The sequence below is a fragment of the Leopardus geoffroyi genome, chromosome D4 (assembly GCF_018350155.1).
Source record: "Leopardus geoffroyi isolate Oge1 chromosome D4, O.geoffroyi_Oge1_pat1.0, whole genome shotgun sequence".
NCBI lineage: Eukaryota > Metazoa > Chordata > Mammalia > Carnivora > Felidae > Leopardus > Leopardus geoffroyi.
Window position 1 is genome coordinate 2,539,089 of NC_059342.1, and position 27,905 is coordinate 2,566,993.

At 47.5% G+C, this 27,905-nt stretch overlaps 1 protein-coding gene and 1 long non-coding RNA gene across 7 annotated transcripts in view; one reads left to right on the forward strand and one right to left on the reverse strand.

Annotated features, from left to right (window-relative positions):
* SPIN1 (spindlin 1) overlaps positions 1–27,905 on the forward strand; it is a 77,557-nt gene that overhangs the window by 40,259 nt on the left and 9,393 nt on the right. For all 6 annotated transcript variants that reach the window (XM_045468469.1, XM_045468468.1, XM_045468472.1 and 3 more), the window contains exons 3-4: positions 14,019–14,067; positions 23,181–23,434. In XM_045468469.1, coding sequence (XP_045324425.1) covers positions 14,019–14,067; positions 23,181–23,434 — 303 coding nt within the window. The remainder of the gene's footprint in view (positions 1–14,018; positions 14,068–23,180; positions 23,435–27,905) is intronic.
* Positions 17,185–26,447, reverse strand: LOC123592998. The gene is made up of 3 exons (XR_006710048.1): positions 26,437–26,447; positions 20,369–20,371; positions 17,185–17,299 (listed from the first exon to the last, which is right to left on the reverse strand). It is a non-coding gene; the product is annotated as an uncharacterized LOC123592998 (long non-coding RNA).

Sequence of the window (27,905 nt, forward strand, 5' to 3'; positions counted from 1 at the left end):
GGAGGCCTTCCTGGGGGCGGACCCAGGTTCCAGAGAGGGAGCCAGTACTGTGCTTGATGGGGGGAGGGGCTGCGGGGGGGAGGAATCTGAGGTCATGCCTTAAAATCCCCACAGCAGTAAATAGATCAGTAGGCGGTTCCCAGTTCGGGGATCTATGTTTGACAGAGCGTGGGTGATCAATAACAATTTGAAAGTTGAATATTTGTGTGCTCTTTATCTAGTTCAACATATTAGGGATTTCTGTTTTTTTTTTTTAATGTTTATTTTTGAGAGAGACAGACTGAACATAAGCAGGAGAGGGGCAGAGAGAGAGGGAGACACAGAATCCGAAGCAGGCTCCAGGCTCCGAGCTGTCAGCACAGAGCCCGACGCGGGGCTCGAACTCCGAGCCATGAGATCATGACCTGAGTCGAAGTCAGACACTTAACTGGCTGTGCCACCCAGGCGCCCCAGAGATTTCTATTTTAAAATAACTTAGGTTTATCTGTGTAATTCTGTTGGAATTTAATTGGTTACTAAAGTAGTAATTTATGTACACCTAATGACATTGGACAGCAAGTCCTATTATGTACTGTACTGTTACATATATATAATTATATATATACATACTATATTATTTTTCATGTGTTTTTTTTCCCCTAAAGTCAGGCTCCATTTTTTTACTGGTTTATCCAAGGTTTCCGTTTTTCTCCTTTGTGACATAGTTTAATCATACTGATAGGTACAGGGAATGGTAATGATACATAACCATGTACATAATGCTCAGATTTATTTGGCAACTACTTTTGCTCTGTTTAATTAAAATAATTTTAAAACTTTGATTTTACTTTTATCCAGTTGATAAAAATTCATTGTTGAAAATGTCAAGTAGTGCCAAAGACTTCTAACAAAAAGCAGGCCCTCTATTCCTTCTGATATTTACCTTAAGTGTTCGTTAATACTATGCGGAGACAAATTTCTCTGGATTCTGACAGTGCTGAACCAAGTAAGGCAGTGTGATGACTTTTTTTTTTTTTTGGTACATTTTATTTTCCCTGGAATTTAGCCATTTCTTAATTTTTTCATATTTGCTTAAATTTGTTTGCAACTTGGTCTCTCAAACCATCCAACAGCTTTATAAAACTCCGTGTACTATGCCACGTGGCCAGTGCCACACATGGCCCATCTGTCCGTGGATCCCCAGAGACTCTTCTCGCACTTTCAGCTCTGTTGTCATCTAAGCCATGGCCTCTAGCTGCTGGTGCCCTGTCGTCCTTGGAACTCCATTTTCATCTCTGTAGCAGGATCCTCCTTGTTTGTGCTCGCTGTGCCTCCGGTGTTGGTATGTGCTCTTGCCTAGGAAGAGGCTGTGTGGCCTCAAGCAGCTTTCGGAGTAGACCGCGAACGAGTTGGTGGTTAAAGTGGCAGGTGGAACGTGTCGTTTATTCATACTCTCGACTTTTCTGCATGTATGAAATTGTCTCTGATATGGTTTTCCAAAAGTGCACCTAGAAGATGAGGTTCTTTCTGAGACCCTGCATCAACATTGTCTTCATGCTGCCCCCGTGCTGGCGGGGCCCAGGATTCTAGGTGGAGGTCACTCGTCATTCAGAATTCTCTAGGCATTGCTCCGTCTCTGGCCTTCCAGATCTCAGTGCTGCCATTGGGAAGTTGGATGCTGTTTCCAAACCTGTCTACGTGTCCAGTGGTCTTTGCCTCTCCTCTGGAAACTTCTGGACTGCTGCTTTATGTGCTATGACCTGTACTGCAGTGAATGTCCAGTTGGGTCTTTTTCACTTGGTGACATTTTCAGTCGGTCCCCCCACGGGGGTTCAGAGATCCTTCCGGTGGTACCCATCCTCTCTCTCTGGCTGTATGCAGCTTGGATGTTTTGCTTCTCAGGTTGACCTTTTTTTCCCTAAACTTTGCCAATTGTTCATTCCCATTTTTTCATTCTTAGGAAGTTACTGACTTTATTTCCCAGCCTTTTAAAAAGATTTCAGTAAGGGGCGCCTGGATGGCTCAGTCGGTTAAGTGTCTGACTTTGGCTCAGGTCATGATCTCGCGTTTGTGGGTTCGAGGTCCACGTTGGGCTCTGTGCTGACAGCTCGGAGCCTGGAGCCTGCTTCAGATTCTGTGTCTCCCTCTCTCTCTGCCCCTTCCTCACTCGCACTCTGTCTCCCTCTGTCTCAAAAATAAAAATAAACATTAAAAAAAAGATTTCAGTAAGCATTTTAAATTCCTAGGAGCTCTTTTTTGTTCCGTTTGCTATTTCATAGATGCAGGTAGCTTATACTTCTGAGGCTATAAATTGCATTTTTTAAAAAGTATATTTTTTAAAGTTTATTTATTTGAGAGAGCACGCATTCACAAGCGAGCAGGGGAAGGGCAGAGAGAGGGAGAGAAAGAATCCAAGCAGGCTTTGTGCTGTCATTGTGGAGCCTGACATGGGGCTCAAACCCATGAATCATGAGATCATGACCTGAGCCAAAATCAAGAGTTGGTCCCTCAACTGACTGAGCTATCCAGGTGATCAATAAATTGCATTTTTAAGAAGACTTTCTTGGGGCACCTGGGTGGCTCAGTCGGTTAAGCATCCAACTTCATTCAGCTCAGGTCATGATCTCTGTCTTTCTTTCTCTCTCTCTCTCTCTCTCTCTCTCTCAAAAATAAAAATTAAAAGAAAAACTTTAAAATGACTTTCTTGAACTAGCTTGGCCTGTTAGGAATGTCTTTGTGTTGATCTGCTTTTTAGTCTGTTTCGCCTGGAAGTTTTCCTTAAATCTCTTAAGATCCGAGGTGGATCCTCTAGCAAGGCACAGAAAAGTTGTTTGGAAGCCGCATAGGTAAGGGAAGTGCTCTCTCTTGAGCTTACCACTTTTGCTCAGCAGCAGGGACAGGGTCTCCTTGACAGCCTCCCAGGAAGATCTCACAAGAGGCAGAGCTCCCACAGGGAGGAATGAGTGAGGTGGCAGGGCTGGGGGCCCTCAGGGTGGTGTGGACGAGATTGGTGAGGGTTCCTAATTTGAACAGGTTGTTGGAACAGACATGGGTCTTTGTCTTGGGGAAATCTGGGTCCGCACAAAGCTGACCGCTGGTTACAGGCACATCTTGGAGGCGTTGGAGGTTCTGTTCCAGACCATGAGAACGCGGATGTCCCCGTAAAAGAAGTCAGATGAATGTTTTGGTTTCCCAGTGCATATAAATGTTATGTTTACACTGTGCAATAGTCTGTTAAGTGTGCACTATGTCTGAACAATGCACCATAGTGTAATCAAAAATGAGTTTATTGCTAAAAACTGCTGACCATCAACGGAGCTTTCAGCGAGTCAGAAGCACTGATTCCCCGATCACTGTAACAAATATAAAAATAATGAGAAGGCTTGAAATATTGTGAAAATTACCAGAATGTGACAGAGAGACATGAAGTGAGCAAATGCCTTAGACAAAATGACGCTGATAGGCTTGCTTGACACAGAGTTGCCTTCGGTTTGTTAAAAAATGGAGCATCTGCAAGGACACTACAACTACAGCAAAGCGTGATAAAGGAGGTGTGAGTGTTTTGGAAGATGGGTCCCAATGAGCTTCTGCTAGAACAGTTTGAGTGTATGTGCTTTTGTTACCCGTCATGGTTTAGTCCAGTTTAAGTAACTTCTGTGAGTCATAGAACAGTTAATTTTGTGAATTATGGCTCTACTCCTTTTCACATTTCAATCAACAAATAGATGCAGCACCTAGTAAAGGGTCTCGTTCTGTTTTCTGTTGGAAAATCTGTGATCCTCAGATGAGTGATGCCACCCACTTCCAGTGACAAACTGCCATCGGCGCCCAGTGGCTATAAACATGCCTACCTGCTCCTCTGTCACTCTCCCACTGAGCAGCGTGCGGTGACCACCCCTTCGCAGCGCGTAGAGCGCCTACTCCCCACTCGTCACAGCTCAATAGTACCTTGTATTCATTTATGCTTAGTTATTTGGACATTTAGGTTGTTTCCACTCTTCCGTATTAGAAATGATGATACTGCAGTGAATAGGCTTGTCTGTTTTGCCAGTGTGTCATCACTGGGATAGGTTTTTAGGAGAGCTGAATTAGATCTTACATGCATACGTGATTCTGTGAGGTGTTCATGGGCTTTGTACCATTGTGCCTTCTTACCAGCAAGCGGTGTGGAAGCGTGTCTCTCTCCCCCATCTTGCTTCTGTAGTGTGTTGTCAGCTTATGAATCTTTGTTCGTCAGATGGGTGACAAAGGAGTCTGTAGTTTCATGTGTGAGGCCTCTTTGGCCTGCCTTTTTCTGTTCTTATCTCCAATTTTCTTCTACCTTTAGAAGCTCTTTTATTTTTTAAAAAATATTTTTAATGTTTGTTTATTTATCGAGAGAGAGAGAGAGAGAGAGAGACTGAACACGAGTCGGGGAAGGGCAGAGAGAAAGGGAGGCAGAGAATCCCAAGCAGGCTCTAGGCTCTGAGTTGTCAGCACAGAGCCTGATGTGGGGATTGAACCCACAAACTCTGAGATCATGACCGTAGCTGAAGTCGGACGCTCAACCAACTGAGCCACCCAGGCGCCCCTCGAAGCTCTTTTAAAGTTGGAGTTACTAGCCTTTGCCTGTGATATATTTCTTACACTTGCTGCTGTGTGGTGCCAGCTTCTGGGAGACCACTCTCCTTAAGTCCCTGGCCTCTTACTCCTGTCTGCATGGGTCTCATCCTGTATCACAGATGTCATGCTGGACTTAAACATCTCTAGTTTCTCGGATCCTGTGTGTTTATGATGCTTTTCTGTCTTGTTTTCTGGAGAGTATCCTCCAGTTACTTCCAGAGATTTGTGGGAGGTGTAACTTTTGAGCCCATACATGAATGTAAATGTCTATACCCTCAATTGGTAATTTAGCTGGGTATGGAATTCAGGGTTCAAAGTCATTTTACTTCAGCATTGCAGGTATTGTTTGCTGTTTAGCTCAGTGTTAATGATGGAAGAATAAGTCTAGTACCTCTTTTTTTAAAAAGTCCTTTTTAAAAAGAACTTTGCAAAAGGACTTTTCTTTTTTTCTAAGTTTTGTTTTGTTTTGTTTTGTTTTTTGAGAGAGAGAGTGCGCACGTGTGCACAAGCAGAGGAGGAGGAGCAGAGAGGAGAGACAGAATCTCAAGCAGGCTCCGTACCATCAGCACAGAACCTGACGCGGGGTTTCAACTCACAAACTGTGATATGACCTCAGCCGAGATCAAGAGTCAGATGCTCAACCGACTGTGCCACCCAGGAACCCCAGGACTTTATTTTGCATAAAGTAGTTTTAAGTTCAAGGCAAAGTTGATCAGAATGTACATTTCTTGTATATCTCTGGTCCCTCCCCTTCAATGTCCTCTAATAGCCACATCCCCCACCAGATAGTACACTTGTTACATTGGCATGCCCACATTTACATGTCATGATTGCTCAGAGTCCATTGTTTACTTTGAGCTTCGCTCTTGGTGCTGTACGTTCTATGGGTTTTGACAGATGTATTCAGATCCACCATTCTCGTATCGTTCAGGGTAGTTTTATTCCCTGAAAATCTCCTATTCTCCAACTATTCATTCCTTTTTCCCCCAACCCTTAGCAGTCACTGCCTTTTATTGTATCCATAGTTTTGCCTTTCTTAGAATGTCATAGAGTTGGAATCTTACGTAGCTTTTTCACATTGGCTTCTTTCACTTAGCAGTATGCACTTAAGGTTCCTTCTGTCTTTTCATGGCTTGATAGCTTATTATTACTGAATAACATTCTATTTGTTGACACGCCATGGTTTATTTATCCAGTCACCCACTATAGGACATTTTGGTTGTTTCCAAGTTTGAGTATCATAGAATGAAGGTGCTATAAACATCCATGTGCCCAGGTTTTTGTGTGGACATGTTTCCAGCTTCTTAGGGTAAATACCAAGGACCATAATTGCTGGATCATATGGTAAGAGTATGGTTAATTTTGTAAGAAACCACCGAACTGTCTTTCAAAATGGCGACACCAATTTGCATTCCCACCAGCCATGAATTAGAGTTCCTGTTGCTTCACATCCTCTCCAGTGGTTGGTGTTGTCAGTGTTCTGGATTTCGGCCATTCTGATAGGTGTGTCGTGGTGTCTCCTTGTTTTTAGTTTGCATTTTTGGATGACATATGATGTGTAGAGCATCTTTTTGTATGTGTTTTGCCATCTCTACATATATCATCTTTGGTGTTAAGGTGTTTGGCCCATGTTTTAATCAGGTTGTTTTTTCTTGTCGAATTTTAAGAGTCTTGTTATATTTTGGTTAACAAGTCCTTCAGATATGTTTTCTTCCAGGTGTTTTCTTCTTCTGGCATGTCTTCTCATTTTCTTGATAGTGTCTCTCATAGAGCAGAAATTTTTAATTTCAATGAAGTACAGCTTATCAGTTAACTTCTTCATGGATTATGCTGTTGGTGTAGTATCTAAAAAGTCATCAACATAACCAAGGTCATCTGGATTTTTCCCTGTGTTGTATTTTAGGAGTTTTATAGTTTTTCACTTTACATTTAGGTCTGTGATCCATTTTGAGTTAATTTTTGTGAAGGATGTAAAGTCTCTGTCCAAATCCGTTTTTTTTGTAGGTGGCTGTCTATTTATTCCAGTACCATTTGTTAAAAAAACTATATTTTCTCCATTGTATTGCCTTTGCTCTTTTGTCAAAGATCAGTTAACTATATGTGGGGTCTTTTTCAGGGTTCTTTATTTGTTCTATTTGTCCATTTTTAAAGAGTCAGTACCACATTGTCCTGATGAGTGTAGCTTTACAGGATGTCTTAAAGTTGGGTAGTGTCAGTTCTCCAACTTTGTTCTCCTCCTTCAGTATTGTGTTGGCTGTGCTGGATCTTTTGCTTCTCCCTATAAACTTTAGAACCAGTTCATTGATATCCACAAGATAACTCATTAGGATTTGGATTGGGATTGCACTAAATCTATAGTTCAAATTGGGAAGAACTGACATCTTGACAATACTGAGTCTTCCTGTCTATGAACATGGAATATCTCTCCATTTAGATATCTCTCCATTTAGATTTCTTTCATCAGTTTTGTAGTTGTCATGTAGATTTTGTATATGGGGTCTGTAGTGATGTCTCCTTTTTGATTTCTCATGTTAGTGATTTGTGCCTTCTCTCTTTCTTGTTAGTTATCCTGGCTAGAGATTTATCAATTTTGGTATTTTCAAACAATGATCTTTTGATTTCATTGGTTTTTCTCTGTTGATGTCTTATTTAAAATATTACTGATTTCTGTTCTTTTATAACCTCTTTTATTTTACATTTAATATGGTTTCCTATTATAATTTCCTAAGGTGTAAGCTTAGATTTTTAATTTTAAATCTTTCTCTTTTCCCATACATGCATTCAGTGCTGTAGATTTCTCTGTAAGCATTGCTTTCCTTGTATCCTACAATTTTTGCAAAATGTATTTTGCTTTTCATTTAGTTCCAAATATTTTTAAATTTGTGTTGTGATTTCTTCTTTGAACAGTGTATTTAGAAGTGTGTTGCTTAATCTCTGAGTGTTTGGGAATTTTCCAGCTATTTTTCTGTTATTGAATCTAGTTTGATTTTATCGTGGTTTGCGAGCAGTTGCAGGATTTGTTTATTTATTTATTAGCTTTTTCAAAATTTATTTTTGAGAGACAGAGAACGAGCAGGAGAGGTGAAGAGAGAGGAGACACAGAATCTGAAGCAGGCTCCAGGCTCTGAGCTGTCAGCACAGAGCCTGATGCGGGGCTCAAACCCACGAACCATGAGATCAGACCTGAGCCGAAGTTGGATGCTTAACTGACTGAGCCACCCAGGCGCCCCTGTTCCTTTAATTTTAAGATGTATTTTATGCCAGAATGTTGTCTTGGTGAATGCTTCTGGGACCTTGTAAAGAATTTGTATTCTGCTGTTGTTGGATGAAGTGGTCTATTGATGTCAATTATATCCAGTTGATCAGTGGTGGTGTTGGGTTTGACTGTGCACTCAGTGATTTTCTGCCTGTTGGATCTGTCCATTTCTGATAGAGGGTTATTGAAGTGTCCCACTGTGTAGTTGTACAACTTTGGCCTCCCTTGATTTGATATTCTCTTGTGAGATACATACATGTTAAGGATTGTTGTCTTCTTAGAGGATTGATTGCTTTATAATAATGTATCTCTTAAAATTTTTTTAACGTATTTATTAATTTTTTGAGAGACAGAACGTGAGCAGGGGAAGGGCAGAGGGAGAGAGGGAGACACAGAATCCTAAGCTGGCTCCAGGCTGTGAGCTATCAGCACAGAGCCCAACGCGGGGCTCGAACCGATGAGCAGTGAGATCATGACCTGAGCTGAAGTCGGACGTTTAACCCATTGAGCCCCCCAGGCGCCCCATCATAATCTATCTCTTTATCCCTGATGACTTCCCTTGCTCTGGAATCTGACTATAATTAATGTAGCTACTCTCGCTTCTTTCGATCAGTGTTAGCATGGTATATATTCTTCCTTCCCACTATTTTTAATGTAAGTATATATCCTTAAAGTGGATTTCTTGTGAGAAGTGTACAATATGGTCTTTATTTTGATCCACTATGACAGACTTGGTCTTCTAATTGGTGTACTTAGATCATTGACATTTAAGGTGATTATTGGACTAATATCTGCTATATTTGTTACTATTTTCTATTCATTACCCTTGTTCTTTTACTTTAAGAGACTGCCCTAGAGTCTGCAGGATCCTTTTACAACTAATCCAGTTCACTTATGCGTGAGCTATAATCATCTAATACGTTGTTAATATTCTGGAAAAATGTTACCATTTCTGTTAAGAAAGATGGTCTCTAATGATCTTTATGTAGATTCGAGTTTTTCAACTCATTTTCTTCTCTCTGAAGAATTTCTTTCAACATTTCTTGAAGTGCAGGTCTTTTGGAAACAAATTCTCTTAACTTCTGTTTGTTTGAGCAAGTCTGTTTCTTCTTTACTCTTGAAGGTTAGCAGAATACAAAATTCTGGGTTTTTAGTTTTCTCTCAGCACTTAGATACTTCACTCCTTTCTGCTGCCGTGCTTCCTGAGGAGAAGGCGGATGCAATTGCTCTTTGCTCTGCTTCTCCATCCATAAGGCGTGTCTTCCTCTGGCTGCTTTCAGGAGTTTGTCTTTGCCCTGGATTTGCGCTGTGAATATGATACGCTTATATGCGGTGTTCGGGCATTTATCCGGCTTGGTTTTCTCTGAACTTCCTGCGTCTCTGGCTTAGCGTCTGACGTTAATCTGGGGAAATCCTCAGTCATTATTGCTTTGACTGTTTTCTTCTGTTCCTCCGTCTCCATCTTTTCTTCCTGGCATTCCCCTTGTACATGTTACTTCTTTGTAGTCGCCCCACGGTCCTTGGATATTCTGATTTGTTTTTTCCTGTCCTTTGCTCTGCTTTTCAGGTTTGGACCTTTCTGTTGGCATGTCCTGCGGCTCAGAGACTCTTTTCTCAGCCGTGTCTGGGGCTCACTGGATTAACGTCTGCTCTGTTTCTTACTGTGCCCTGTTCCTTGCCCTGTGTTTTCTTCTACTTTCTCTCCCACTTTTCCCTGCTTTTTGTAGTTTGGATTGCACTTTCTCCATCATGAGTCCCTCATACACATTCTTCATTTCTGTTCTGGTGTTTTGACCTCTGCCGTCTTTTTTTTCCCTGATAATTTCTACCTTTCTTTTTACATTACTCATTTTTTTCTTGCACGTTGTCTACTTTTTTTCATTAGAACCTCTAGCTTAATTTTGATAGTTACTTGGAATTCTTGGAATGATCATTCCACCACCCGTCATGCCAGAGTCTGGTTCCTGTGCTTTCTGTCTCTTCAAACCGTGTTGGTTTCCTTTTTCATGTGCTTTATAAGTTTTTGACCAAGTTGGACAGGCTGTGCCAGATGAAAGGAGCTCACAAGCCTTTAGTGACCTTCGATGGGGCGTGGGGGGCGGGATACATTCTGTAGTGCTCTAACTAGGCCTCGTGTCTTAATGGGTCTGTGCCACTGGCTGACCCTCGTGTCCTCCTCCTGTCCGCTGTGGGACAGGACCCTCGGCAGCTGGACTTTTAATCTCCCTGCCCTTGGGCAGGGATTGGGCTCTTGGGGATGGGCCTTGTTAAGAACCAAACACTTTGTTCTGTCTCTGAATGGCTACTTTCTCCCCTCCCTCTACTGGGGGCTGGAGGGGAGTTTTCTCTCCCCTTCCTCCCCCACCCCCCCCCACCACCCCCCCCTCACCCCTCGCCTGGAACTGCGGCACTCCCAGAGGTGAAACCCGGGAGCACGTGGACCCTCCCTCCCTTCCTGCCAAGATTGGCCACTGGGGGCTGGGCCCCAACTTGTGGGCGCGGAGGCTGTGGGTAGGCTTTTCCACCTGCTCCCCCCGCAGGTTCTGCCCGAGGCGCCGTGTGCGTCCCTCTGGAGGCCTGTCTCTGTTCACCCTGGGACTCCTCCTCTGGCCACTTGAAAGATTCCTGATCTTGTGCAGCTTCTCCCCTGTTCGGGCAGAGGGAGGACTCCGCTCCTCACGTGCAGGCTTCCGAGAGCTCCCGCTCTCCGTGTTCGTGCCTCTGGCCCTGTGTGGTGACTGTGAAGGCCTCGGTGGCCTTGAGGACCGCCGTGCGTCCTCCTAGTCCATCTGCAGAGCTCCGGGGTCCTTGCACATGTGGTGGTGCACCCAGCCTGGAGCGTTTGCACCCAAGGGGCCGTGTCTCCACGAGTGTCAATGCCTGTTCGCCAGAGCAGAGGCTTCCCTGGGAGCGGCTCGCTCCTCTCCGGTGATCTTGCCACAGCCCTCCTGTGGCGGGAGAGCGAGCCCCGTCGGGACACGAGGTGACAGGTGGGCCCCAGCGTTGCCTGGCACGTGGGGGCGGGGGCAGACAGGTGCAAGGCCGGCTGCCCTGTCCCAGTGAGCTCCATGTGGGAGGCAAGGTGGCCCTGACACCAAGGGGGTAGGGTAGTTACCGTGGACCCCCAGTGATCCTGTACCGTCGGGTCTGTTTGCCTGTCCGCTCTCCTCATCCTGTCCACCCCGAGCCTAGAGACATTCCGGGGTGACGGCGGTGGGGGTGGGGTCGGGTGGGGCGTTCAGGGAAGTTTGGTGTCCTTCCAGGCTGTCTTCCATTGTCCGTGAGCTGTCTGCTTGTCTGCGTGGGGGTGCCCGGGCCGCTGGGGACAGCGGGGAGGACGGCGCTGGGCACCCGGGACCTGCCGGTCTCACCGTCTTCATGAACAGGGACAGACAGCCCTGCACTGACCGGTTGGCCGTGTGTCTGCTTGTTCGCTTCACTTTGGAATTGGAAGTGGAAGTAAGGAAGCGTGTGTAAGCATGCACGCTCTCCGGGACGGCCAGGATGGCGGGTTTGCAGATAACCCCGGAGCTGCCTTCTTCCACTCAGGGGACCGCTAGACGGAGCTTGTGGTCACACGTTCTTTGTTTTCTTTATATTTTGCTGCCTAGCGTGGATTTTGATCACTGTAGTTAGGGGTGCTTTTGCCGCATCCCACGGATAGCGTTTCCAGTTTGATTTTCTTCAAGGTCAAATTTCATTGTGATTTTGTCCTTGAACTGTGGATGAAACAAGATTGTGGTTTAATTTTCAAAAACGGGTGTTTCCAGATATTATTAATTCCTCTTTCCCTTCTGATGTGGTAAGAGAACAAACTTCCTAGGAGTTCATGTAGTTTTAAGTGCATGCAGGGTTTGTGCTATGGGTAGCAGATGGTGTGTCTGAGTGAACATCTCAGGTGAACTTGGGGGAAAAAACCCGTGTAGGCTCTTTGTGGTGTTCTGGTCTTCTGCGTCCTCTCTGATTTTCCACCCACTCCTTACTTCCGTGACTGAGAGAGGAGAGCTCACGTCTGAGTGTCTAATTGTGGATGTGTTGATTTTTCCTGTCAGGGCCGTCGGGTTTTGCCTCATGAACTCCAGTGTTCTGTACCCAGTGCACGTACCGTCAACCTGTTAAATGTGCCGGCTTCCTGGTTGACTCTTACCGTTTTGAAATGTTGTCTTGATCCCTGATAACTTTGTCCTGAGGTTAATTTGTGTGATGCTAGCAGTTGTCCCATCCTTTTTTATATAGTCTCTGAATTCGTGTTTGGACAGTCTTCATTTGATGCCGTTATCTGTACCGTTGAGGCTAGAAGCTCCTTTGGCCGGAGATAGTGCTCTGAGTCCTTGAGTTTTCCTCCCCCGTCTTCTGTTTGGGCTCACGCTCTTTCTGGCAGTGGATCTGGAGCCAGTATTGTCTTTGTTTCTCTGTGTTGTTTCTTTTTTAAATTCACTGTTTATTTTGAGAGAGAGTGTGCGTGTGTGAGCAAAAGAGGAGCAGAGAGAGAGGGTGAGACAGAATCCCAAGCAGGCCCCGCAATCTCAGCACAGAGCCCAACGCAGGGCTCGAACCTGTGAGTCATGAGATTGTGACCTGAGCCAAAGTCGGACGTTTCACCGACTGAGCCACCCAGGCGCCCCTGTTAGGCTGTTTTAAAGTATTTCACCGGCCACTGGTTTCCAGAACTGTGATTAGGATGCGCCCTGGCAGGTTCATCCTTGTTTTCATCCCACGTGGGCGTGGCTGAGCTCATTGGCTGTGCGGCCACGTGGCTGTGTACGCACCACATCTGGAGAACTCTCTGCCACTGCTGCTTCTAGCTCTTTCTTCTCTCCCGGTGCGCTCCTCTCTTCGTGGGTGTGGTAAACCATCCCGTTTGCCGTGTGTCAGGCCAGTTGACACGGGCCGTGAGGGTCCCCACGGCCGCTCCTGTCCCCACCGTCTTTGGGTCTGGTCCGCGGTTAACCGTGTCCACTCATCTTCATTTCAGATCGTGTGTTTTCACCACTTTCATTTATTTCTTTCCTTTTCTTCCCCACATTTTTCTGTTTTGAGTATCGTCTGTCGTCCTTTATATATTTGAGCAGATTATAGCTCTTTTAACATCTTTGCTGTTAATTACATTTTGGTTGTAACCCCCTTGGCGTGGGGTATGGGCTGCCACTTTCCTGCGTGTCAAGTGGCCTCTGTTGGGGTGCGGGCCATTTGAGACGTGTGGTGGCGCATTGGGACTGTGTGGCCGTGCTCGGACTTTGTTCTGGCCACCAGATGCCCGGGTGGGTCTGGAGCAGCCCTCTTGCTGAGGGGTCACCTCTGTGTGGTTTTTACCAACTGCCCTACGGGTTTGAAGAGGTGGCTGGCCGGACTTTGGACAACTGCCATCCCTTTCCACCCCCAGATGTTTGGAGTCCCTCTGAGACCCCATTCGCCAGCACTCTGCACCCCCCCCCCCCCGCCCCTTTGTCCTCCCAGCCTGGGGCACAACCATCCCGTTCTCCTTGCTCCCCTGTGGGCCGGGTCTGCACATCACTCTGAGACCGTGGGCCGGGCAGGTGCACAGCCTTCTGGTGCTGTGGTCCTGTGCGTCAGCCGTGCGGTGCCTGGGTCTAGGTGTCTCACATCTGCCTGCTTTCTAGTGGCTTGTCGCAGGAAGACAGCTTCTGTAACTTAGTACTTTACGGCCAGTTTGTCACTTGTGTTATGTTTTTTTGTTCCATGTGATTTTGGGTTTTTTATGGCAGATCTGGGGAGATGAGCTGTTGTCCTTGCTATCTTATTTTCCTAGAACCCCTTTTATTTCCTTCTTAACAATTAAATAAACAAATGACTTCCTACAGGTTGGCTCTTTATGGCTTATTTTCATTTCATGCCTTTTTTTTTTTTTTTTTAATGTTTGTTTATATTGAGAGAGAGGCACACACACAGAGCCCTAGTGGGGAAGGGGCAGAGAGAAAGGGAGACACAGAATCCGAAGCAGGCTCCAGGCTCTGAGTTGTCAGCACAGAGCCCAGTGTGGCAGTCAAACCCACGGACCATGAGATCATGACCTGAGCTGAAGTCGGACGCCTAACTGACTGAGCCACCCAGATGCCCCATTTCATGCTTTGCATAGCAGTTTTTTAGAAGTTCATTTTTTCCAAGTTCTGAAGTATTTTTGTGTCCAGTTTTTATTGACTTATGCTCACTTCTCTTTTAGGCCATGCTGGTGTGTCTGCAAGCATGATGAAGAAAAGGACGTCCCACAAGTAAGCAACTCTGAAACTTGCTTTTAGATAACAGGTTGTGGCCTTAGGTGACGTAGGACATGAGATGCCATCGTGCTGCCCTCTTCTCCGTGCTGAGCAGGTCATGCCCCCTGTCTTTGGCCTGGCCTATGGCTGCCTAGGCCTGTCCTTCCACTCTTGAAAGCCTCTGGGCGATGATTTCCCCTCCAGCTCCCAGGGGTTGCGCTGTCTGCAGGAAGCCCCAGTGGTGAGGGCGGCGTTCTCCCGCTTCCCTCCTGGGAAGGGCTGCGTGCTCTCGGCATGCAGGTTCTTGGCTGCGTCTGGGATGCGCTGCTGACAAGGAGGTCCTTGTGGCTGGAGGGCCTGAGTAGTATGCCGACAGCTGCTTGCTCAATGCTTTTCTACATTTTCAAGTACATGAGAAGCTTGAAATCTAGAGAAAGAATATGCCTGTTGAAAAGATTTTAAAAGGCTGTGTATTTCAAGTGACCAGTATAAGTCCTAAATTCTGTAGGTACCAGAGCGAACAAGCCACTTTTCCCTCCCTTTAATCTTTGTGTATGACATAGTTACGTTTACAAAGAAAATTGAGGTACTGTCTTAAATAAGACTGTGCTTGTACTGAGTTACATATTTGAATAGATTGCGCAAGTACCCACCGGGTCCTGGTCACCGCTGCTGCACCATGGGCGCTGCTCTAACAAGTAGGTTCTGATCGTTTGGTCTTGATCGTAGATTGTTAACTACAGACCAGGCCCTCTGACCCTAGCTGGCACCTCCCGAGCCTCTCAGAATAGCAGTTCTTTCCAAATTGTTCATACCGAAGTCACCACCCTGTGTGGTTGAAGGGCCCAGGGCGCCTTGGCTGCTGCGGTGGCACATTTGGATGACGTTAAACATGCCCTTCCGTAATGTCGCTGATCCGAGCACACGTGCCTCCCGTGTAAATGCGTGCATGCGTAGTGATGTAAATATTTGTCAGGTTAGGTTCACGAAGTGTCCTACAGTGTAAAACTGTGAAGTTGAGGTCTGTGTGTCCCTGAGGGTTGATAAGGCATTTCCCAGATTTCATTGATATGCCCATTACTAATGTTCGTGGTTCTGCCACGCCCACCGAGCTGGTAATCTATGTACTCTATCTCCACTCATGGCGCACCATTGCCATAAGTAATCAGCCATCTCTTGGCCCAAGTGGGAGGTAACAAAACAAATACAAGCTGTAATATCAGGTAATGATAAACACTTAGTGGGGAAGAGAAGCAAGTTAGATGTTGATTTGCAAGACCAGAACAGTTCATGCAAAATAGATTTTACCAGTTAGTTTAAAATAACTGGCTTTCAGAGTGTAATGTGCATTCAGTTTTACCCATTTTTACACATTCCTGGATATCTCTGGTTGGAAGTTCCTTTAGTTAGGATTTCAGGCATTCTTGGGTTTGTGCAAGGGTTTCACATGCCTGCTCATAAGCACTGCTTTCCATGGACTCGTGGCTCTGATGAGCTGGTAATGCCCCCCCCCCCCCCCCCCCCCCCAGCACAATGAATAAACGCCTATCTGTTAAAACTTCTGAGAATCTGCTCCCCTGTGCTCTGCAATGCAGGGAGCTCAGTCGGGTGCTTGTTTCAGTGAAAACAAGCTTTCAGTAGACAGCCTTGAACTTGGTACTCTGTAGCCAGAGGGCGCCACGGGAAGAAAGGACACACTCTCAGTCCTGTTCGCCTGTCTTCTGATCTCTGTGCACATCTGAAGACGGTTGGAAAGAAAGAGTCTGCACGTTTCACAACAGGTGGCCATTGCTCACGGCCTCTGGATGGGCCCACAAGGCTGGTGGCGAGGCCCCTGGTCAGGAGCTGGCTCGAAGCGGGGAGCTGGGTGGTTCAGCTGGGCGCCTTGGCACGTTCCTCTGTCTGCCTGGGACCCTGCTTACTGCGCCTAAAAATCCTGGTCTGGACTGGAATGGTGGGGTGTCAGCTTTTCTCTCTAGACAAGGCTTTCTGCCAGCAAGATGTTTATGGAAACCACGAACAGAAAAGCAGACCTGGAGCCTCACTCTGCCCTTGCTGCCTCCACTGTGGCCCAACAGCGAGCGAGGAAAGGCACAAGGGACCCACCGCCTGCAGCCGCTGACCTGTGGCCTTGTCTCCTCTCGCCTCCTGTGTTTCTGGGAATCTGAGCAGTAACTGCACGTGCGGAGGGAGTCATAGGAGCTCCAGGGGACGAGTGTGGCAGCCCCGCCCCCGTGGGTATCAGCAGGACTCAGAGTCAGGTCCGTGGCAGTGGGAGCATTGCTGCAGCAGACCAGGGACATTGTGTAGCCGCATCTTGTTCTGGTTTTTAAAGTGAAGGCAGCACACTTCCATGCCTCCTGCCGACCAGGCCCCCCACTACATTTTGGGAACAAGTTGGTAGGCAGGCCTTTCCCAGCTTTGCAGGACGTCGTTTGGGAAATGCATCTGCAGGGGAAGTGTACTTGGCCCTTGAACAACATGGGATCAAGCAGCACAGGGCCACCTCTGCCCGGATTTAAGTACGGCACAGAACTAACTATGAGCGTATTTTCTGTTCCTTGTGATCTTTCTTTTCTCTTTCTTCTTTCTTTCTTTCTTTCTTTCTTTCTTTCTTTCTTTCTTTCTTTCTTTCTTTCTTTCTTTTCTTCTTTCTTTCTTTCTTTTCTTCTTTCTTTCTTTCCTTCCTTCCTCCCTCCCTCCCTCCCTTCCTCTCCTTCCTCTTTCTCCTTTCTTCCTTCCTTTGCTTTCCTTTCCTTTCCTTTCCTTTCCTTTCCTTTCCTTTCCTTTCCTTTCCTTTCCTTTCCTTTCCTTTCCTTCTTCCTTTCTTCTTTCCTCTTTCTCCTTCCTTCCTTCCTTCCTTCCTCCTTTTCTGCCTGCCTTTCTCCTTTCCTTTCTTTCCTTTCCTTCCTTTCTTTCTTTCCCCATTTTTGAGAGAGTGAGGACGAGCAGGGGAGGGGCAGAGAAAGAGGGGGACAGAGGATCTGAAGATAGTTTGATCTGGGGCTTGAACTCGTGAACTGTGAGATCATGACCTGAGCAGAAGTTGGATGCCTAATGGACTGAGTCACCCAGGTGCCCCCCCACCCCCCATAATTTTCTTGATGATATGTTCTTTTCTCTGGCTTACTGGATTGTAAGAGTACAGCAGAGGTTACATACAGTGTACAAAGTTTGTGTAAATCGTTCATGTAATTGGTAAGGCTTCCGGTCAAGCTATCAAGTTTTGAGGGAGTCAGAAGTTATACTGGGGGTCAGCGCCCTGATCCCTGCTTTAAGGGGCAGCTGTGCATCTTGAAGGGAAGGTAGAGTGGGGGGATCTCAGGCGAGATTAGCCGTAGCGGTTCTTTGTTGCAGTTTTCAAACAGAAATCCGGTTCTTTGTCTTCCCTAGTTGGAGTAGTGGATGCCTTTCCATTTTGAGGCACTGTCAGAAACACGACGGGTTTTGGTGTGTTTTTAGAGAAATGGACCAGGGCTGTTACACACTAAGTAGAGGTATTTCCAGCCAGTGCTTTTCCATTTGTTAAATCACAAGTACCAGTCGCTGACCGCAACAGCGACAGAGACAACTCCCCTCCTCCTCCCCCTCCCATCCTCCTTGTCCCCCCTCTTCCTCCTCTCCCTTCCTCCTCCTGGAGTCCCTGGCGTGGGCTCAGGTACTTTTCATGGCACCCCTGTCAAGTAGGAACCCTGGGCCCTTTGATGCAAGAGGTTAACTGACCAGTTTGGGGTCATGCAGCTGAGAAGTGACTGAGCCAGGGCTCCCAGAGGGGACAGCAGGATTCTAGAGCACACAACCACCACACTGTGCTTCCTCGTGGAGTGGTTGCTTGTCTCACATTGGAAAAGCAGGTTACACAGACAAGGTAACAGTGAAGCAGGCATCTACATGAAGTGTGGTGCTGTCTTAAATTGGACAAAAAGAATAATACTTTTGAATCGACTTTTAAGTGCTTTTTACACCAAGGAAGTGAATAGTGTATTGGAAGGCCTTGGCATTGGGAGGTTGCCGCAGACAGCTCTGGCATTCTCTGGGACAGAGTAATGAAAGAACCCATAGCGTGTGGATGGAACCCCGACTCCCCATCTTGTTTTTATATCGTCATTTTAAGCTGGCAATGGCAGTATCAGCTGTACAACTTTTATTAAGCAACAGGAACCAGAAAAACTTTCTCCTTACTGGTGTGCGTCTTGTAAAAAGACAATTATGTTGATACAATCAGTAGTTTCTTCTGAAAGGTGCTGCAACACGAGTAAGGGAACTGCTCTTAGAAGACAGTACTAAATAGAACAAGGAAAGGGTCAGTAATTAATTTGTGCAACATAGCACACGGTGCGTGAGTGGCATTTCCTGGTTCACGGCAGAATGGTGCTGGTTGAAGCTGAAGAAGTGTGGTCCCTTTAAATACTGACCACCAAAATAAGATCTTCCAGTCCCGGGGAGGAGGCTGTGCTTTGAACACAGAATCTCTTTTCTGGGTGACAGAACAATTAGCGGGGTGTGTTCCAGATTTCCTTAAAGTGTCCGCAAGGCACAGAAAATGCCCCTGCAATCCAGCTTACCTTTTGGGGAGCATGGGTGCGTGGAAACTAGTGTTCGTTTTGACTGGTGCTCCCTAAGGTATGGTGCCTGGGGCAGCGGTGGCCTGGAGTGTGTGCTGGAAGGTCTGGGATCGAGGAATCTGGGGCCAGGTGCGGGCCTTGCCCACACGCTCCGGGTGGTCGCTCGCCTGCCAGAGTCTCCTCCGAGGCCCATCTGAGAGCTACGCGGGCTCGTGGGGAAATCCGCTCCTGCCGTACAGGGAGAGTGGCTTTCTGCCGAGGGGTTGGCCGGTCCCGTCTGCTCCCCGGGGGCATCCCCGTGGGCATACGAGAAGAGCCGGTCCGAGTCGTGAGGACCAACAGCAGCGCGTCCCTCCAGAGCCCGGGGGCCTGTCCGTTGTTCCCAGAGGCGGCTGTGGAGAGAACCAGCAACGCGCTCACAGGTGCGTACCTCTGGCGTTCTGTGCTGTCCTCCTCGAATCGTTGGGATCGTGACTCAGTGCAGCCTTTATTTGCGCGTGGCGGCAAGTTCAGCCGTCCTCCCGGAGCGAGGTGCCTGCCGTCCGCCTGCGGCAGCGCTGTGTGTGTGTCGGCCTCTGGAGGCTGGGCCTGGAGAGCCCCCTAGACTCTTCGCAGGGACGCACACGAGCTCGAGGGCTGTTACGAACACGTGTATCCAGGGAGAATGTAGGTCCGCGGCGCCATATTCAGGCAGCCCTTAATTTCTTTTAAGTTTGTTTATTTCATGAGAGAGACAGAGCGAGCAGGGGAGGGGCAGAGAGAGGGAGGGAGACCGAGAATCCCAAGCAGACTCTGCTGAGAGCCCGGAGCCTGCTTTGGATTCTGCGTCTCCCTCTCTCTCTTTGCACACCCCCACCACCGCTTGCGCTCTGTGTGTGTGTCTCTGTCTCTCAAAAAAAAAAAAAAAAAAAAAAACATTAAAAAAAATTAAGCTGAGCTGAGGAGCTCTCTGCCACTTTGAGTTGAAAAGGAAGCCCTCCGAAAAGTGCGGATCCAGAGTGGACCCTGGAGTCTGTACAGGTTGGAGACTGCAAAGGCTGGCTGCAGCCGAGGTGGCCGGAGGAGAAACCAGCCGTGGGGGAGGTTTGCCTGCCCCTCGTCTCCGTCCCAAGGCCTCTGCTCGCTCCGCTCCCGGCCACTCTGCAGCCCCCTGGGTCACTGCTGCTTCTCCGATCCCACACCTCCTGCTCAGACGTCAGGGCCCAGCTGGGCCTGAAGAAGGACACCCGCGCTCCAGACGCCGTGGTCTCGGCTGGCACGGAGCACAGGAACGCCGGCGACTGTCGGGCACCTGAGGAGCACTGACCACATGAGAGAGGATCACACATGGCGGGAGAGCTAACCAGGAGTCTGCGGGTGGCACCACCGCACCCAGACGAGGCCGACCCGCAGAGCTCACAGAGGAATCGGGAGAGGAAGCGAACGTTTACGGCCAGTAGAGGAAGGCTTGTTAATTAAAGAGACACGGTTCAAGAAAAGGTGAAGAAACATTTGTTTCTTATCTATCGGTTGGATAGAGAGGCTGAAATTCAAGCCTGTCTGTTTCACCTAATTCAGGAGAGCTTGGTCTGAGGCTTTCTGGAAGGTGAGCAGTGTCAGGGGAGTGGGATCATGGAGGAGAGGCCGGGAAGTGCTGTGTTCCTCTGCTAAGGAAGGGACGGTGGGTGAAGGATCCAGAATAAATGTAAGAGAGGGGCACCTGGCTGGCTCAGTCGGTTAAGCGTCTGACTCTCTATCTCAGCTCAGCTCACGATCTCACAGTTGTGAGTTCAAGTCCCACGTTGGGCTCTGTGCTGGGTGTGAAGTCTACGTCTTGAAAAATGAAATGGGGTGGGTAATTTTGCACAGCTGTCTTGAGATTGGTCAACTGCTAGTTGAGGGGTTGAATCCAGGATAGAAGCTCTTCTGGTTGTGATCTGTATTCTCCAAAAAGCCAGCACCGTAGTGATTGTGTGCCTGTGCACGTACGGAGAGAGATCAGAGGCTGGTGTGGCAGCTCCGGTCCCAGGGCAAAATTGCTTCCTGTGAGAACACTTTTTCTTAAGACCTTCAACTGATTGGATAAGGCTCAGCTACATTATGGTGGGCCATCTGCTGATTTACAGGTTGCCTTTCTAGAAAAATGCCTTCACAGAAAACATCTAGGGTAATGATTGACCACATAGCTGCGTACTGTGACCCAGCCAGGGTGACAAATTTAGATAAACCGTCACACTGGCAGAAATGCTGTATTTGCTTATAATTTTGGTAGTAATGGTGGAATGTTTGTGTGAATTAGGAAACGGTGCATGTGACTGCATTCCTTAGTCAGTGAGGTTGGGAATCAGCCTGTGCCTTTGCTGTGAAGAAAGCCTGATGCTGTACACAGCATGCATCGCTGGGACTTCTGCTGAAATCTCACAGATGGTAATTGGTTGTCTGAGGAGACACATGATGCTGAAGATCCCTGTGCTCTGCCGGCGATACGTAAGGGCTGAGGTTCGCGGTGGCTGCTGCCGAGTTCCTGGGCGGGCAGCGCTGACGTGCGCTCTTGGCCCTGCCTCTTCCGTGCATCCAAGGGAGGGCGATTGTCCTAGCTGCTCTTCTGTCCGGCGGGTGGCCCTGCCTTGCGCACCCCTCTCTTTCCCTTTCCTCGTGCAGCCGTGGGGACGCACCCAGGGCCGGCGGGGGGGCCGCCGTGGGGCCGCCGTGGAAGCTCCTGGGCGCTCCTCGGTTCTCCGCAACCGTCCTGTAACCTCCCGGGCCTCTGCGGTCAGTGTGGAGGCCTTGGCTCACATTCCCCTTGCCGAGAACTGTAAACTCTGCTGTCTGGTGGCCCCAGTGTCACTGTCTCGTTCTCCCGTGATGTGGTCCTCGTGCCTGGATGCCCACGAGATGTTCTTTTCCTTAAAGAATTTGTCTTAACTGGAGGATGTTCGCGTCAGAGGTGGGGTCTGTTTTCCCAGGGCTGCCTGTGCACACGGGTGTTGTCTGTCTCGGGGTTTTCCGTGAGTTGCGTCAGTGTCCTAATGTCCTACAACAGCTAGGAGCCCGTGTCCATTAGTCACAGCTGTGTCGTGTCCTCCCAGGCGGGCCCCGCCGCGTCTGTTGGCCGTGCTCCTCTGGGTTAGTCCTCGTTTCTGAAACGGCTTCCTTTCTGGTTCTCACTCCCTGCTCTGGCCTCTGGTGTGTGCCTGGCCGTGGGGAACGGTTTCCATCTCCCTCCCTTGTGGGCAGATGGCCTGTGGGTGTGCCTCCCGACTGTTCCGTGTCATCCATGTGCGGCCGTGCCACTGTCCTCTCGGGCCCCATGTGTGAGGAGGGCTGTGGCTCCCTGGATGGCCATCCCCTGCAGAGCTCCGAGCCCCTCTGTCTCCGCAGGGTTCTGTGGGGTCTTCCCTTCTCAGCCACCCCCCCCCCCCCCGCCTTGTCAGCCTGTGAACCTCATCCTCCTGGAAGGCAGGTCTGCTGGGCGCCTGCAGAAAACCCGCTCAGAACCTTGGGAGCCCTTTTCCACCCCACGTGAGCAGTTTTCCATCTGGGGTGATCTCCGTCTTGCTGAGGAAAGGCCTGCGCCAACAGATGCGGACCTCGTTGGGCAGCCCTCGAGGTTCCTCTGTGTCACACTCCCTCTAGATTTACCAGCTCGCCTCCTTGAAAGTCTGTACATCGTAGCTTTAAACATCACAGCCTACAATAAATTGTTTTTTTTCAAAGTTTGTGTGTATGCCAGTCGCTTATGACTTTCGCTCGTGGTGTAGACGAGAGATCTCTGCCCACCGGACATTCTCGGCTGAGCACGTGCAGTGCCCCGGGGCCTGGCCGTCCTCTCTGTCCACGCCCAGCTTGGTCCCTTGTCCGCGACTCCTAGGTGGAGCCCAGATGCCTTCCCTGATACCAGGACCCACGTGTGCTGCTTGTAAACGTTGCATGTAGATTTTCCAATTGTTAATAATCTGGAAAGAATGTGGTTTGGTGTTGCTCCAATAATTTTTGATAATACGTTAAGTGTTTGTCAAAATTCAAGTCTTGTTTCAAGTTACAATTTCAAAATTCAAGTAAGAGTCTGTTTCCTAGAGAAGTACTAACGGTGTAATGCCTGGATGCCAGCCGGCCTGGACTGCTGGTTAAAGAGAAGTTAAAGGTCTAGTTTTTTCTCCTTGATTAAGGTGGTGGGGGCTCATTATGTGGGCGCCACAGTGGGTGAGATTGAACAGTTGCACGTTTCTGCTTGACGAGAAGCGGGTTCATGTTCTGTAAAGCTGTGTGCATGTATGCGTATTTTATGCGGTCAGCCCTTCTCTATCTATGATTAACCGGGGTCACTGTGAGTTGACTGCAGTAATGGAAACTCACAGTTGAGAAAGCGATGCTCGTGTTCCATATCAGGGTGAAGTTGCTGTGGCAAAGTGCTGTTCCTGCGCCTGCCCACAGGGCGCACAGGGAGCAGGACGTGTGCACACGGTGACCCGGAGGGCCCCTGGGGGCGCCTGGACCCGGAGAGCATGCTCGCTAGCAGTAGGGTTGGGGGTCGGGGTGTGTACTTCTGACATGATACCTTACGTGTGTTATGTGTGAATGCAGAAAACATCGGAGCAGTGTGGGGCCGAGCAAACCCGTTTCCCAGCCCCGGAGGAACATCGTAGGCTGCAGGATTCAGCATGGGTGGAAGGAGGGGAATGGCCCTGTCACCCAGTGGAAAGGAACCGTTCTGGACCAGGTGCCTGTAAATCCTTCTTTGTATCTTATAAAATACGATGGATTTGACTGTGTTTATGGACTAGAACTTAATAAAGATGAAAGAGTATCTGCGCTCGAAGTCCTCCCCGATAGAGTTGGTAAGTTCTCTTTACTATTTGTGTGTTGTATTCTTTACAAATGATTGTCGAAGTGATTGCTTTGTGATTATTCTTTTGCATTATTGGTATTTTTATTTTTCCTGGAGTGCAGGCACTCCCGATATACTCTTAAGTCAGTCATCTGAAACCACACTTCAAGTCAGGGGTGTAAAGATGTGTGAAATGATTGCTGAACAAATTGACAAACTGATAATTTCTAACATTATTTCCCATGTTTTGCTCACTGTTCATGTGGACTCTGATGGGTAAGAATGTTTTCTTGTTAGCTCAAATATCTTGTGTACCTCTTTCATCAGATTATAGTAGCTTATGCACTTACTTTAGAATCCTTATGTGAAGTATATCTTTCATTGTGTGTTATTACATAAGTAATAAGTGTATTTTCAGCCAAAATTCAAGCAGCCCAAACCCGTGGGCTTTATTCTGCATTCTTTAGATGGTTGTTTGCACAATGTGGAAATGAACGGCCCTTTCTTTTCTTAAATATTGTACAAATAGGTCCCCTTATATAACTTAGTTCCTTAAGGCTTAAGGTGTCAGTTAAATAATAACGACTGATTTTATTTTTAAGGATAAGGTAAAATACCATTTCTAGGATGAGTCGGACGCACCCACGTTAACGTTACTTTCTTCTTCTTTTTTTTTTTTTTTTTCAACATTTATTTATTTTTGGGACAGAGAGAGACAGCATGAACGGGGGAGGGGCAGAGAGAGAGGGAGACACAGAATCGGAAGCAGGCTCCAGGCTCTGAGCCATCAGCCCAGAGCCCGACGCGGGGCTCAAACTCACGGACCGCGAGATCGTGACCTGGCTGAAGTCAGATGCTTAACCGACTGCGCCACCCAGGCGCCCCTAACGTTACTTTCTTAAAGAGTGTTCACTTTGAAGTGCTTTCTTCTTACCACGGCCATGCTGCTCGTGCCTGAGCGCTGGTTGATGCTTTTGGAATTGTCTTGAAAAGCCTCTATGTTAACAAACGCAGACTCAGCAGATGTGGACTTGTGGGTAGAAGTGTGGGGCCAGATTGTCAAGAGGGGAAACTACTCTGTCCCTTTGTCCCTTTGTTTTTGCCATTGTGTTCTTGGGACACACGTGCTTCCCTAGCAAGTTAACTCTTTGCCAGAGCAGCAAGTTTTCTGTTTGCCTTCCCTTTAGATGACGATGCTAAGTCTATATTTATCCCATGTAAATACAGTTCTGTTTTCGCAGAAATCTTCATGTCTTTATTATTATCAAAGGTAACTGTGTAATGTTACATCTCTGGCATTTGTCACGTCTTTACCTGTTCTTGGTGCCACTGGACCTTCCTCCTTCCTCACGAGGCACATCCTCTGTTTCCTCTTGATCTTGACGTTAGCCTATTTCCAGTGTGAGAAACTAACATTGAAGAGTCTTACCTTCAGGTTTTAAAAAAATACCTAGACTTTCAAATCCATTGTTTGTACTAAGTAATTGTCGTGTATCCTTTTTCTGATCTAGATGTTTAGTCTGTCCCTTTTGGGGTGAGACTGCCCTGCCGGCCTGTGTCAGTTCTTCTGTCATCATAGGACAGAGGAGGTCATTTCCTCTTGGTAAAAACGTGATTTGATCAAACCAAGATACCCCCAAATCTATAAGTATCTCTGGTGATGGACTTGAGTTGCTTAATGGTTTTCTTACTGTTTCCAATGGGAGATCAGGCTTGTTTTTGTAAAAAGCAAAGCATTTTAAAAAGGAAATCCAAAGGCGTCTATGCAACCCAGCAGTATTTCACGTGCTGAATTTAATGAGTAGTTAATTCTGGTACTTCTCGCATGCTTCAGTCTGGAAGATTATTTGCCCTTCGCTTACGTTCCACGTAGGACGGAAACCGTCTTTCACGATCAGCTTCAGGTTATACATCAGACTGTACTTGCAGTCTTGTTTGCGATAAGCTAAGGAGGGGACCCGGCCTGAAGGCCTGTGGTGGCACAGTGTATGGGTGCCCCATGTGTGGTCAGGGGCCCTCGAGGTCAGGAGGCTCGTGACATCGGTAAAAACACAGAACGTGAAATTTACTACCTTGACCATTTTTAGGTGTTGAATTCAGTTAGTGTTAAGTGCATTCAGGTTGTTATGGAGCAAATCTCCAGAACGTTTTCATCTTGTAAATCTGTTGCTCCGTTCCCCACCTCCCCCCCAGCTCTTCTACTTTCTGTTTCTATGAATTGGGTCACAGTAGATACCATTAGATAGAGTATTTGTCTTGGTGACCACTTCCTTTCCCAGCATAGTGTACTCAGGGTTCACCCACGTAACATGCGACAGCATCTCCTTCCCTTTCGAGGCTGAGCGGTACTCATCGTGTCGACCCCGCATTCGGCTCGGCCCTCGCTCTGCTTGGGTTGCCTCCACCTTTCGGCTGTTGTGGATAGTGCTGCCATGAACATGGCGGTCAGGCACTTCGGGCCCTGCTTTCCTCTCTTCTGAGGATAGTCCTGGAAGCAGAATCGCTGGATCGTGCAGTAATTCTGGGTTTAATTTTCTAAGGAGCCCATGTACTGTTTTCCACAGTGTTCGTAACACTTCACATTCCCACCCACAGTGCACAGGGCTCCAGTTTCTCTACATCCTCGGCAACACCAGTTGTTCTTGTCGGTTTTGGTTTGCATTTCTCTGGTGATTAGTGAGGTCGAGCACCTTCTCCTATGCTTTTTGGCCACTTGTCTGTCGTCTTTGTAGAAATGTCTGTTCAGGTCCTTTGCCTGTTTCCCAATCAGGTTATTTGATTTTGTTGAGTTGTAGGAATTCTTTACATATTTTGGAGATAAGTGAGTTTTAACAGAACAGTGTGACAGGTTTACTGATAATGATTTCAGATTCTGCGTGCGGTTAACCTTTAACAAGCTTGTTGAGCTGTGATGTAGTGTCACAAGAGTATCTGGAATTATCTGACAAGACTAATAGAATACTCCCCCTTTTCAACAACACATCTTTGTGAGGCTGGGTTTCATATGTCAACCAGAAGAGCGTGTAACAGATGCTTCAGAATGCTGAAGCCATTAGGAGAATCTAGCTTTCCTTTTGTGAAGTTAGACATTGAGAGATTTAAACAAATGTAAAATCATCCCGCTCTTCTTACTAAGTCTTTCTTAGAAAATATGGTTATTTTTTATTAAAAATGCGTTATGTGAGTATTTAAAAAATATTTTTAGACTTACTTGTAATTTCTAATAGCAGATTTTGGTAGCTATCCATGTAGAGAATTGCTCTTTTAGATCCTCAAAAATTATACAGGAGTCCTGAGATCAAAAAGTTTGAGAACTTCTGAAGAAACGCGAGTGGGCTTTTAGTGCACACTGGGGAATTTTGTGTAATTTTGGATAGTTATTGCATATGTAAGCAAAGAGAAGCACCATATGTATTTAGAGTTGTCCTTCTGATAAAATTGGCTAGCAGTATCTTCAGAAATTCTGTGTTCCTTTGAATTTTAACAGAAGTAAAAGCACTTATGAATGAGTAAAATAGAAGTGCTTTTTTTTAAAAGACAGTTGTCTAAAATGCGAGGACCAGAGAAACCTTAAAATCATTAGGACCTTCTGTAATTTTCCCAGTATTAAAGACAAGTTAGGTTGTGATTTTCCACCTGCCCCATAACGAACACGGCAGGGCCGTCGATTAATGTGTACGGCGGGTGTCTTAGTGCGGTGCTCTTGGTATCGGAAAGCAGACGGAAGGGGTCTGTGCTTGCCTCCCGGGTGCCCGGGCCAAGCAGGACGACTGCCGATGGTGGGGAATGCCATTAACGAATAAAGCCAGAGGAGGCAATGGTCTCGGCCGGCCTTTCACTCCTGGTCCCGGAGAGCCCCTGGGAGGAGACCTGGAGGAGGAGGAGACCGTGCAGGCAGGGCCCTGGCAGGAGGCAGGAGGCAGGAGGGAGAGGGCGGCTGGGCCGGCGCTGAGAAGCAGTGACTCAGATGCTGAAGTGAAAGCCCTGGGGCGTTCCAAGCGAAAGCACAGCCCAGTGTGGTGTAGCGCCCAGGAGCAGTTGGCTTGCTGTGGAAACAGATTACAGACCCAGAGGAAGACCTCAGGCCTGGGGTAGGGTGACCTCTTAGTTTGAATAACTGCCCCGTGGTCACGGAAGGTGTTACCAGAGGGAAGGTAGGTGAGGAGTGCATGGGAATGCTCCTGTTCTACAGCTCCAGGCAAGCCTAGAATTATCTTGAAGTTTTTTTTGTTTTGTTTTGTTTTTTTTTTTAATGTTTTTATTTATTTTTGAGACACAGAGAGACAGAACATGAATGGGGGAGGGTCAGAGAGAGAGGAAGACACAGAATCCAAAGCAGGCTCCAGGCTCCGAGCTGTCAGCACAGAGCCCGATGCGGGGCTTGAACTCACGGACCGTGAGATCATGACCTGAGCCGAAGTTGGATGCTCAACCAACTGAGCCACCCAGGTGCCCCTTGAAGTTTAAAATAGCTACTAAAC